The sequence below is a fragment of the Cetorhinus maximus genome, chromosome 10 (genome assembly GCF_964194155.1).
Source record: "Cetorhinus maximus chromosome 10, sCetMax3.hap1.1, whole genome shotgun sequence".
Taxonomy (NCBI): Eukaryota; Metazoa; Chordata; class Chondrichthyes; order Lamniformes; family Cetorhinidae; genus Cetorhinus; species Cetorhinus maximus.
Window position 1 is genome coordinate 102,185,029 of NC_135888.1, and position 12,339 is coordinate 102,197,367.

The window sequence follows — 12,339 nt, forward strand, 5'->3', positions numbered from 1 at the left end:
CTCCAAATGTCTCAAATGGCTATTCAGTTAGCCCTGTTCAAAGAACAACTCACACATCTCTGCTGAACATTCAACCTATTCAGGAGCTCCCATCTAGATTGTGAAATCTTTATTGGCATCAGCAAAAATATCCACATTAAAAGTTTGGATACTAAGTCGGAACAGTTGCTTAATTAGTGGTGAAATAACAAAGATGTTGTTCCAACTGTCCTTACTTATTTGAAGTATTTGTGATCCTGGTCCAGAATATCAACAAGCTCATTTAAGAATTAATGTAATAGTCATAGCAGCTTATTACCTACTTTTGATAGAGAAGTTGGCAAACATCTCATTTCATGTGCTAGTGAACCACAAAGGAAGAAATTACATAAAATCTGTATTGAAAGATGTTGAAGTGAATGACAAAGCTGATTCTGAATATCAGGAATTGAAGTTGCAAGCAAAGCTTAATGTAGTTTTGCTTGAAGCGTGAAGATATTGAGCTAATTTAATTGAGCTAAGATGAATCAAAGAAATTTTCTTTAAGTCAAACAGCTCAAATATTGGGGATGGGGTGAAGTGCAAAATTAGATACGAGGATTGTACAATTTGGATTAGTGGTCCAGATTTTACTGGAGTAGGACATATAATGGCATATGCTGTTAGTCAGACTTAGTGTGGAATCGTCCCAGATTTGCTTTAAGTGCGGTAGTGGGTGAGTGATGTTTTACCCGCTGGCCACAATAGCGGCTCCATGATCCTGATGTGTTCCTCTTGCAGGATGAAAGAGACGTGTGGGTTAGCATGAGTGTACTAAGAAACTCTCTTGGTTAGGTCTGAAGGCCTCTTAACGCATCCCGAAGAGTACTGGCCACCACTTGAATGGCCAGAGAAAGGTGCACTGCGTGGCTGCTCGAAAGCCCCCTTCCTCCGCCCCACTCCACCTGACTGATTGGCGGCAACTTTGCCCATTGGACTGCATGTTGTGCTCTCAGCTCAGGTGCAGGCATTCTCCTAACCCGCACTGCAAGGATGCAATGTTAGCTTGAACCATGGGGAGACTGGTCCAAACCGGTGACATTGCAAGGGATAGTGAGTGCCTCCATCAGTTATTGCTCCATGGCGAGGATTAGCAAGGAGATTATACAACTGGTCAGCCATCATCGGGTTGAGCAGATGATTGCAAACTGGTTTCACAACGTCATGAAACTGATTTTAGGCCTTCTCGCCATATTGTCCGTTCATGCCACCAAACACGCCCGATGCCAGTGGGCATGGCCAATTCCGCCCTTAGCATTGCACGTTTAGCTTTTTCAAAGTTGTGTGTGGTAAGTTGCTGAAAATGCAAGCTGATAACGGCATTGCGAGGGAAACAGGGCATCTGGGACCTGAATGAACAAAATAAGCAGCTATGTATTTCTTTTAATAAATCAGATTGAAAGATGTGAAGTTAATAGAAAACCAACGGAGAAGGGAATGTTAATTAGACTGAGTGAATTCAATATCAAATCAGAGAAAGAGAAGTAGTGAGGGAAAGAAAATTTATAGATAGAAAGGAAAAGTAAAATATAAAAGTTTTATGTTTGACATTTAAATTCTCCAATCATTAGTGCTTTAAGGAATGAGATTGCACTATTAGTTAATTTTCAGAGCCAGAGAGATTGGGGGCTGGAAACAATTAACACTTGTTATTAATAGAGTACTTGCGCTTGTAATGACTATCTTAACTTTCTGTTATTTTGTATCTACCATGAAAATACAATCCATTCATAACAGACATTACATTTCATAGTGAGGCAGGCAGAAAAATACCTTTTTACGAGACTAATGGCGTAGCAGCATAACTCGGACAGCAACTTTTGGGTATTGGCATTTAACTACACACCTATCTCTTACCTGAAGTTGCTGTACCATTTACACTTGAATAACAGTGATCGCTAGCATTATTTTGACAGCAAAATCTGGAGCTATAAATTCCTGAGGAAGGCCATTAAAATTACAGTTTTAATAGGTTCAAAAAACATTGCAGCAGAGAAAAAGCATTGAATGATATGGTAAGGGTGACGGTTCAATCTTAGCAGAAAATGACCTGGCTTATTGGTATAGTGGTCTTTGCTTTTCTAACATTGTTGTGTTCCCTGTATTTAAAAGGAGCAGCTGACGTAGACCTGGAGACTTCAACTGAATGGGAGATAAAGACTATTACCAGCACACTTAAACATTACCTGAGGTAAGATCTTAAGGGGAAAACGGTCTTAATTTCCTTTTAACAAATCAGTAAATATGCACATAGACTTCATTCAGACTCTCTGAAAGTAGTTTTCAAAGTTTGAAAGTCTTTACTGGGAGGAGCGAAGAGAGGGAGTTGAAAATATTTATCACAAGTTACAACTGTATTAAGTGGCTGCAAATGTAGCACAAGATGGGTAAATGACGATGTGTCTGATCCTGAATCACTGGAGTTAGTTATATTATTTAGTAGTTCGAGATATTCGTTTCTCATATCTGGATAGCTCTTTGCCCAGATTTTTGGTTACCTTGCTATTCTATATATTAAAAAAAGCTCGTCTGTTTCTCTTTATGATGTTTTGCTTTAGAAAATGCACTTGGTTTCCTTCTTTGTCATGCATGATACTAAGAATGGAGCCGCGGATACAGTAGAATTTTCCAAACTAATGTGGTACACACTGCTAAGTTTAAAGTTTTTTTATCAGTTTCTAATCACCTAAACATTTCAACAATTCTGTGATCTTCAGAGCTGATTGGTAAAACATGGTGAAAAATATTAAAGCAGTCATTCAATCTAGACAGTTCACACCCTCTTTAAGAGTTAGAAGTGTCAGTTATGCATTAGCCATAGAACTAGAAGGTGCCTTAAGTTAAGAAAAGGATGGCTGGACGCATTTTGATTTGGGAGAAATTGCAATAAGTTGACAATTTAATTAATTTTCATATGCTTTATGAATAGCATAACTTGCAGACACTTGTTATGCACAAAATTGATTGTATTATATCAAAACATGGACCATCTGTTTGACTTGAAAAACAACTTGATGCATAAACTTTGTACCTATCCAATGAGTTTATGTATGAACGCCTACATCAGCATTGCATGCTGTTGGGCCTGAGAATTACTTTTAAATGTTGATAGAATTACATTGCTTTTACAGGGACTTCAACTATATTATAGCAAACAGATGTGAAATGTTCTTGGTGGTATAAAAATAGATAACCAAATCATTTTTGTGGAGTAAGTTGTTTATGCTTTGGATATTGGTTTTCTGCACAAACAAAACAATAATCTATCACCGTTAATAAGGATTGGCTAGTTAAATCTATTTAGGGTTTTAAGTATTGTGTAGGAGATAGGACATTTGTAAATGGTGCAATATTGTATTACTAACATATTTTGTTTATTGCTGGAAAAAAAACATGGGGCAGAATTTTGCGGAACCCCCGATGTCATCCCACCCCATTTAAATTTTCAGGAAGGCGGGGGCAGAGCAAAATCAGCTGTGCGCCTGCCGAACTGTCAATGGCCAATTGAGGTCATTGACAGAATCATTTAAACAATTAAAGGACCTGCCCGTCCAACATTAAGGCTGGCGGGCAGGCCGGGAGCCCCGGTGGCAAATAGAAAAAACCGGCGGGATGAGGTTTCATGCAGGGTTCTAAAAAGTTTAGTAAAATTTTACTGTAATTTATGAACATGTCCCATCTCATGTGACATTGGACAGAATTTTGCCCTCGGATGGCGGGCAGGCCCCACTGGCTTGGCGGCGGGCGGACAGCTGACCCCCGCCACCGAAATGGGGCCCACCGCCATTTTGAGTGGGCGGGCCAATTAAGGCCAGCCCAGTGGTCTTCCTGTGCGGGGGTGGGAGGAATTCCCCATATGTCAAAGTGCGCACTTTCACGCATGTGCGCGAAAGAGCGCACTGCTCCCTGAGGCAAAGTCCTGTCTCAGGGCAATTAGTGACAAGTAAGAAAAGTCAAAAAATAGAAAAATTAAAAAATTATTAACCTGTCCCCCTCATGTGACAATGTCACACGAGATGGGACATGTTAATAAAAATGACATAAATTTTATTAGACTTTTTAAAAATGGACATGAAACCTCATCCCGCCAGTGGATGAGATTTCATTCTTTATCAGAAGCCTGCTGGGGCTCCTGGCCTGCCCGCCAGCCTTAAGGCTGGATGGGCAGGGCCTTTAATTATCTTAATTACTCTGTCAATGGCCTTAATTGGCCATTGACAGGTCGGCGGGCGGACAGCTGATTTCGCTGTCCGCCCGCCTTCCTAAAAATTTTAAGGGACTGGGATGACGTTGGGGGTTCCTCCCGACGTCATCCCGTGTCATTTTCCCGTTGGCAAGCGGGCCCCGCCCCCAAATCGCCGACGGGAAAATTCTTGCCATTGTCACATGAGGGGGACATGTTAGGGATTTTTTTTTTCTATTTTTAATCTCTTTAAAAGTGTAAGCGATCTCCCTGAGGCAGCACTTAGCCTCAGGGAGATGCGCGCTCTTTCGTGCGCATGCGGAAAAGAGCGCACTCTCACTTTTGGGGAATCCCCCCCCCCCCTGCCCGCACAGGAAGCGCATAGCGCTTCCCACTGGACGTCATGCTGGGTGGGCCTTAATTGGCTCCCCCCACATAAAATGGCGGCGGGTCCCGCTTCTCTGGCGGGGGTCGGCTCCCCGCCTGCCAGAGATTGGGTCGGACCCGCCTACCTGGCAGGCAGGAAAGTCTGCCCATGTAGTTGAAGCTTTTCATCTAGCACTCTTCAGGATAATTTGCAAGAATACCAAATGTAAAGGGAACAACAATTTCTGCTTCATGAGAAAAGAGTGCTGATTGGTTGGCAAGTGGACTCTGGTAGAGGTGATGCCATGGATAATACATCTGATAATTGACAGCTCACTGCCAAAGTTTGTTTAAATTCAAACCACGCAGTTTGACTCCAGTCAAGACATTCCCCTGGGTAATGAACCAGAAAATGACTGTCGCCTATTTTGCTTAGTTAAAATACGCGCAACGTGTGTATATGTTCTTTCTGTCTACAAAGAACAGGACTTCTAGCACGTGTAAGTGCGCCACACTACGAGCACAACTGAGAATCGTAAATTGGTTGTCAGCATAATTCTTGGAAGACTCAGGATTGTTTAGCAAATGTTGTCCAATCGCGGAATCACATCTAATGTTGGACACTGTATTTTGAGTTTTGCAAGCACAGGTGGTTGGGTATGTTCTAAAGAGGTTTGTACTATGAATCCTTGCCTATCATAGTTGAAGTTTAATTTACATTTCCCATTAATTTGTATATATCTCAAATTGCTGATACTATCAGGTCTTGAAGGTTTGATTTAGCATTCAACCACCCAATGAGGAAACAGCACAAAATACAGCCCCATCCGGCCTCCAGGCCTTCATAATTCACTGGACAGGCCAATGACAAGCACAAGTAGGACTGAGTTATCTGAGCTTCGGAGGTTAGGTTGCCAGGCTTGGGGATCCTATATATCCCTTGTGTTGCAGATAAGCATCTCCCTGCTGTTTGTATGCACAGAATTTGTTTGTATACAAATCTTAGATATGTAATGATCCTGCTGTAGATACTAAATTACATTATAATTTCATGTGGTGCTGAAGACCACAACAACTTACATTTATATTGTGCCTTTTAACCAGGCCCACAAAGACAGAAGCTTGAACACTGCCTTGGTGTGAAACTATGTTGTTGTGATTAAAATAAAAAAATTAAACTGATCTTATATTTTAATTGGAAGACTGGTGTGACGGAGCAGCAGGAAGATGAGCAATTAAGTACAGAATGTTTGGTGAGTGGAATGCTTCAGTGCATTTCAGGCAGTTGTGAATCACAGAGGAAGACTCCTGCAACTTGTATGTTTTACTAAAAAAAAATGATTTAATCTGTTTTGTTCAGCTGATCTAAAATTGTGATGGGACTCAGGATGTTTCAGGCTGGAAGGAGACCAATATGCTGGTATTAAATCTTGTCAATTTGCTGCTAGTCCAGTGTATCCTGGGAACCCTGAAGGCTGAATTTGAATTGCCATTCTTTTCCTGCCTATTTCTGGCTACTGATTCTTAGCTAAGCCAAAACTGTGCTCTGACAGATGAGTAAAAAGCAGCTCTAGATTGCAAGGTGATGACAATCTGGAATTCATCCATTGTAAGAATCATGAATCACTGAGCAATGAGTCCATCTCTATGGTGACTTACTGGCCACTGTCCATTGATTTTTTTTAAAAACTTGCTTACACTTATCCCCAGCAAAATAATCTAATTCTTAACATTTCATAAAATGTGACTAGAGGATATTAACAAATTAAACATGTTTACATCAGGATGCTTTCGAATTGGTGCAGAAACATTTTCCTTGTTGCTATTAAGTAGCAGAATAATTCACTGGTTTAAAAATAGAAATAGTACAGATGATGTCAAATTGCACTTATATGCTACTGTTATATCTTTATAAGTAAAATATTAATCAGGATCAGTTCAAAACTGTATCTGGTCATTACCCATCATTGTCAAAATCTTTCCAAGATTGAACAAAAGCTAGATATGTGCCAACTGAAATCCTGTTTTATGTCAGGAATTGAAATTAAGAACATAAGAACTAGCAAGAACATAAGCAACTCAGCCCCTCGAGCCTGCCCCGCCATTCAATACGATCATGGCTGATCTCATTTCGGCCTCAACTCCAATTCCCCACCCTCTCCCCGTAACCTTTCAACCAGTTACTAATTAAAAATCTGTCTATCTCCTCCTTAAATTTATTCAGTGTCCCAGCATCCACTGCACTCTGAGGTAGCGAATTCCACAGATTCACGACCCTTTGAGAAAAGTAATTCCTCCTCAGCTCTGATTTAAATCTACCACCCCTTAGCCCAAAACTCTGGCCTCTCGTTATAGAATGCCTTACAAGGGGAAACATCCATTCCATGTCAACTTTGTCTATCCTCTTTAACATCTTATATACCTCAATTAGATCTCCTCTCATCCTTCTAAACTCTAGCGAGTATAGACAAGCCCCGCATCCCTGGAGTCAATCTAGTGAACCTCTGAACCGCCTCCAATGCAACTACATACTTCCTCAAGTAAGGGGACCAAAACTGTGCACAGTACTCCAGGTGCGGTCTCACCAATGCCTTGTACAGTTGCAGCAACACTTCCCTATTTTTATACTCTATTCCTTTAACAATAAATGCCAAAATTCCATTTGCCTTCCTTATTACCTGCTGTACCTGCATACTAGCTTTCAGCGATTCATGCACGAGGACACCTAGATCCCTCTGCACTGAAGCATTCTGAAGTTTCTCTCCATTTAAATAATAAGTCACCTTTTTATTCTTCCGACCAAAATGGATAACCTCACACTTATCCACGTTAAACTCCATCTGCCAAATTTTGGCCCATTCACCTAACCTGTCCATACCAATTTGTAAGTTTCTTATTTCTTCATTGCAACTTATTTTCCCACCTATTTTGGTGTCATCTGAGGTAATTACATGGGCAGTTAATAACACATTACCAATAAATGCCAATGGAGGTAGAATGAAAAGAATCTATGGCCAAAACCACAGTCTATGTTGATCATCTTCATCAGGACTACTTTGACAGAAGTAATACAAACATCAACACTCTTGATGAGAATATACTACTTACTGTTACTATATTAATGACCATTCCATTATAAAGAAACACTACACAAACATTGTATAAAAATTGTGGGTTGAATTGGGAGAAATTGAACAAGTGGTGAAAAAAGAAAGCAAAAGAGGTCTGGTTATGAACAGGCCCAGCATGTCTCCGAGGAATATCTTCTACAATGCACTGAAGTTTGTGTGGACTAATTGCTTATTGTGCTGCTTTCCCCAGTTATGCAGTCTAGCGGAACTACTAGAACATTAGGTCGAACATTTCAATTAACTGCTCAATTGACCTTCAGTAATAAATGTCTTTGTAGCCAGAATTTCCCAGGAACCAATTCAAAAGTTCTCCGAATCTACCCATCACTTTAACTGAAATAAAAAAGAACACCCTCAAGCTAACAATGGCAAGGCACTTGGCATTGTGGCAGAGTTACTCAACCGTTGCAAGCCACCTCTTCATAATTTTTCATCTATTAAGAGATAAGAGATTGTTCCAGGAACATAGTATCTGGAGTGGGCTATTCAGTCCCTTGATCCTGTTATGCCATTTAACTAGATCATGGCTAATGTTTCACTGAGCTCCATTTTATCCACCTTTCCTCCTGATCTTCTTAATATCCTTGCTGAACAAAAATTGAACTAATCACCGTTATGACATACCCTGATCTAAGCTCGTAACGTGGCTCAATTTATGTTTGTGGCATATATTGATACACAGGGACCCATTCTCTGCAAAAAAAAAAGGATTTGTTCAAGTTTTGCACTTTTAAAAAATTACCCGGGAGCTTGGGAAACCTGTAGTTCCCTGTTGCTTTCTCCATGGCAACTGTTATGATCCCAGCTAAGGTTACTCTTGGACAAGCATGATCCCAGAGTGGAACCCAGCTTGATAGATCCTAACTTTTAATGTTTGTTTAGATAAATGGAGAGTGGCCACTGAACAGAGTCACTGGAGTCAGCTAATGAATTTTTAATAAAAGAATAAAACATTTATTTAACAAGATGAACTATATTGCAATACTCATTCGCCCACAAGTGTACCTTTACAGACATATACAGATTTGTAAGGATAATGCAAGTTACAAAAACTGTGGGCAGAATATTGCCGTTGGCGTGTGGGGGCATGCCCAACATGCCAGCGCGTAAAACGACATGCGATGACATCAGGCGTGCGTCCCAACGTTATCATGCGTCATTTTGATATTTCGTTAGCGGGCGCGTGCCTCCCAAACTGTCAACAGCCTATTAAGGCCATTAAAAAAGTAATTTAACTTATTAACAATGTTGCCCGTCCAACCTTAAGATTGGCGGGCAGGCGAAGAGCCCAAGCGACCTTCACGTTTTTCAGGAAACCTCATCCACAGACGGGATGAGGTTTCCTGAAGGTTTTATAAAATAATTAAATAAATTTTGCAAACTGCACAAACATCTCCCAGCTAATGTGACACTGTACATGAGGGGACATGCTTTAATAAGTTTTTACTTTATTAATTAAAAAGTTTTATTGTCTATTCAATCTCCCTGATACAACTCCGAGCCTCAAGGAGATTGCTGCGCTCTTTAGAGCACATGTGCGAAAGAGCGCAGGCCCCAACACTCCCTCCTCCCCCCTCCCGCACAGGTAGCGTTCAGCGCTACCGGCCTGCCTGCATAAAATGGTGGAGCGCAGCTGCTTGCGGGCGGCGATTGGCGCTGCGCCTGCTCCCGCCCAGCCTGCCCACCATAGGAAAAATACTCCCCTATCTTATACTCCAATGTTCACAGTAAGTACACAGTCCATGTAAGCCAATAGGCCACCTGTGGTCAGACACAACACACTCTGAAAGCAAGTGACAGATGCCACCTCAACCAGATGCTATGGATCTCTCATCAGTTCCTCCCAGACACTTGTCACACTATGAGCCAACCAGTCTCACTGAACGTCGTCTTCCACACAAAGGTTTCTAATCTCCACTCTTCAAGAACTCGCTTTGGAATCTTCTCCCAAACCGGGCTTTCTCTCAGACGCCTTCCCGAAGGGTCCACCTCTAGGGTTTTGGACTCTCCTTCTGATGTTCCTCTCCCCTGGGTCACCAGATGCATTCAAGATATCTTCCACATGCATACACTCACCAACTCAGCTGTCGATAGTACACCACTGCTTCACGTTCCCATAGCAAAGAGTTACAGACCTTCAGTTGTCTCTTTGGACCTTCTAGCCTCTTGCAAGCTGTTCTTGCTTTAAACCTGTTTTCTACAGCTTTTGTCTCTTTAAATCTGAAGCTTGAAGCCTTTCTCTCTGCCTCTCACTCTTAACTTCACCTAACAGGATCTTGTCCAGGTTCCTGTCCTTCCTTTGACTAGAAGGTCTGCTTGGGACTTTCTCCTGTTCCACTTCCCTAGATTTTTGGGGACTTTCTTCTTTGGCTTGGGACTGGATATCTGTTCCTTTTGCTCCAGTCTCTCTTTGGCAGCTACTTTCAACCAACTTTAGCTTGGAACTGGCTATCTGTACCTTCTAGGTTGTTTCTGCTTGACAGCTGTCTTCAAAACCAACTGAACTTAAACAGCTTCCAAATCAAACTGCTGCTTCTAGCTTCTTCTGTGTGTCTGTGGGAGGGACCTGCCTCTCTGGACCCCTGTTGCTCGGCAACAGCCCAGTTTGTCTATTCTTGTTTGTTTAGCTTAGCTGCAACAGTCATAAAACTCTCATTAGATATGCAGGCACCTTTTAAAGTGAAACTACAGCTCAACTTGACCTTATCACACAAATACAGAAATACAAATTAAACTTAAACATTAAAGCTAAAACTCATTCCTAACACACACACACATACAAATATAACTTACTTAACTACCTCTATTTCCTAACATGACGCCTCGGTCAATCAGAATCAACTTGCCAATCAATCAGCACCCTTTTCTCCTGTAGTATAAATTGTTGTGACTGTTTGAAGTTTGGCATTCTGCCATTTGTCCTGATGAGGGCAAAACGAAAAGCTTCGGCAGCATGTCTCTTTTTAGCAATATTTAAACTTTCATTTATCTTTCCTAGGTCCAAGGTAAATTACCTCATACTTCATGTAGAGTGAACCCCATCTGCCCAGCTTTTCTCACTCACTCACTCAATCTATCAACGTCCATTTGCAACTCTATCCCTTCATGTGTCATTGATGAATTTATTGAGAAGCTGAGGCCCTGTACAGATCCCTGGGGATAGCATTCATCACATTCCATCAACGGGAGTACAGACTCATTATCTCCACTATGTTCCATATCCACTAATCAATTCCCTACTTATTTAATAGGTTACCTCCAAATCTATACGCTTCCATTTTTGCTAAAAGCCTCTTGTGGATTCAAAACCCAATCTTAAGACTTGAGCACAAAAAATTGAGGCTGATGTACCAGTGCAGAACTGAGCGAATGCTGCACTGTTAGAGGCGTTGTCTTTCGGATGATACATTAAACTGAGTCCCCATCTGCCCTCTCGGATGGACATAAAAGATCCCATTACACTAGTTGAAACAAGAGCATGGGCATAATCCCTAGTGTCTTGGCCAATATTTATCCCTCGGTCAACATCACAAAAGCAAATTATTAGATCATCATCATATTGCCGGCTGTGGGACCTTGCTGTGTGCAAATTGGCCACTGCATTTTCTATGTTATAGTGGTGACTACACTTCAAAAGTACTTCATTGGCTGGAAAGTGATTTGGAGCATCTGATGGTCATGAAAGATGCTATATAAATGCACACCTTTTTTTGTGTGGATCGTTACTGAATGCCTTCAGAGGTAAAGGATGTGTCCAGTGCTACATTGTCGTCTTAAGGGATCAAGGATGACTTGCTTCCACTCTGATTCAATATGTTCTGAGATGGCTGATAAGCCCAATGCACGATCTGCAGACTCTGCCATATGTGGGACAGGTGCTTCTTGAAGGGTTGGATATATGAGTTGTTTGGAAGTTTGTACACCCCAACTGACACCTCAACTTCACCTCTGCATCTTCTTGATGAAGTCTCTCGATGTGTTCAGTGTCTTCTTGGAAGAATCTTATGCATTTTGGTCGGTCACGAGCCAGGGAATTCCATGAATCAGCGGGGATCTTTGATCTCTTCAGGGAAGATAGAGAAGAGGGTGGGTTTGACTACAATCTTCACTGAGATATAGGATCTGCGGTGGTTCCATTGGTGAGGATCACAACTTCCATGTCATCGTGGAGTAGGTGGAGGATGGTGATAAATTTCTAGGGCACTGAAATTTGAGGAGGATACTCCATAAGCCTTCACAGTTGACGGAGCCAAAGGCTTTTGTGAAGTTCAAAAAGGCCATTTACAGCAGTTGGTGCTGTTCCTTGCATTTTTCTTGAATTTGCTGTGCAATGACAATTCTGCCTGTGGTTCCTGTCATTGAGCGAAAGCTGCGCTGCAACTCTGGAAGGAGCTCTTCTCAACCACCTTCCCTCAGTGGCCGGAGGATTCTTGCAATGATCTTCTCTGTGGCAGACAATGGAGACGCCTCTGTAGTTTACTGCAATCTGGCGTTTTCCTTCTTGAATGTCGTGATGATCACAGAATCCCTGAGATTACGAATATCTAGTTCATGGTTCATGCATTTTAGAATATAGCTTGTAGATTTAGGAATTAAAGTTTTAACTATAGAAAATGGGGGATGCGATGTAAGCAAGCTGGG

At 41.5% G+C, this 12,339-nt stretch overlaps 1 protein-coding gene across 6 annotated transcripts in view; it reads left to right on the top strand.

Moving 5' to 3' along the window:
• Positions 1-12,339, top strand: part of LOC144685895 (rho GTPase-activating protein 26-like) — a 272,264-nt gene that overhangs the window by 167,022 nt on the left and 92,903 nt on the right. For all 6 annotated transcript variants that reach the window (XM_078550900.1, XM_078550905.1, XM_078550903.1 and 3 more), the window contains one exon: positions 2,131-2,209. In XM_078550900.1, the coding sequence (XP_078407026.1) occupies positions 2,131-2,209 (79 nt within the window). The remainder of the gene's footprint in view (positions 1-2,130; positions 2,210-12,339) is intronic.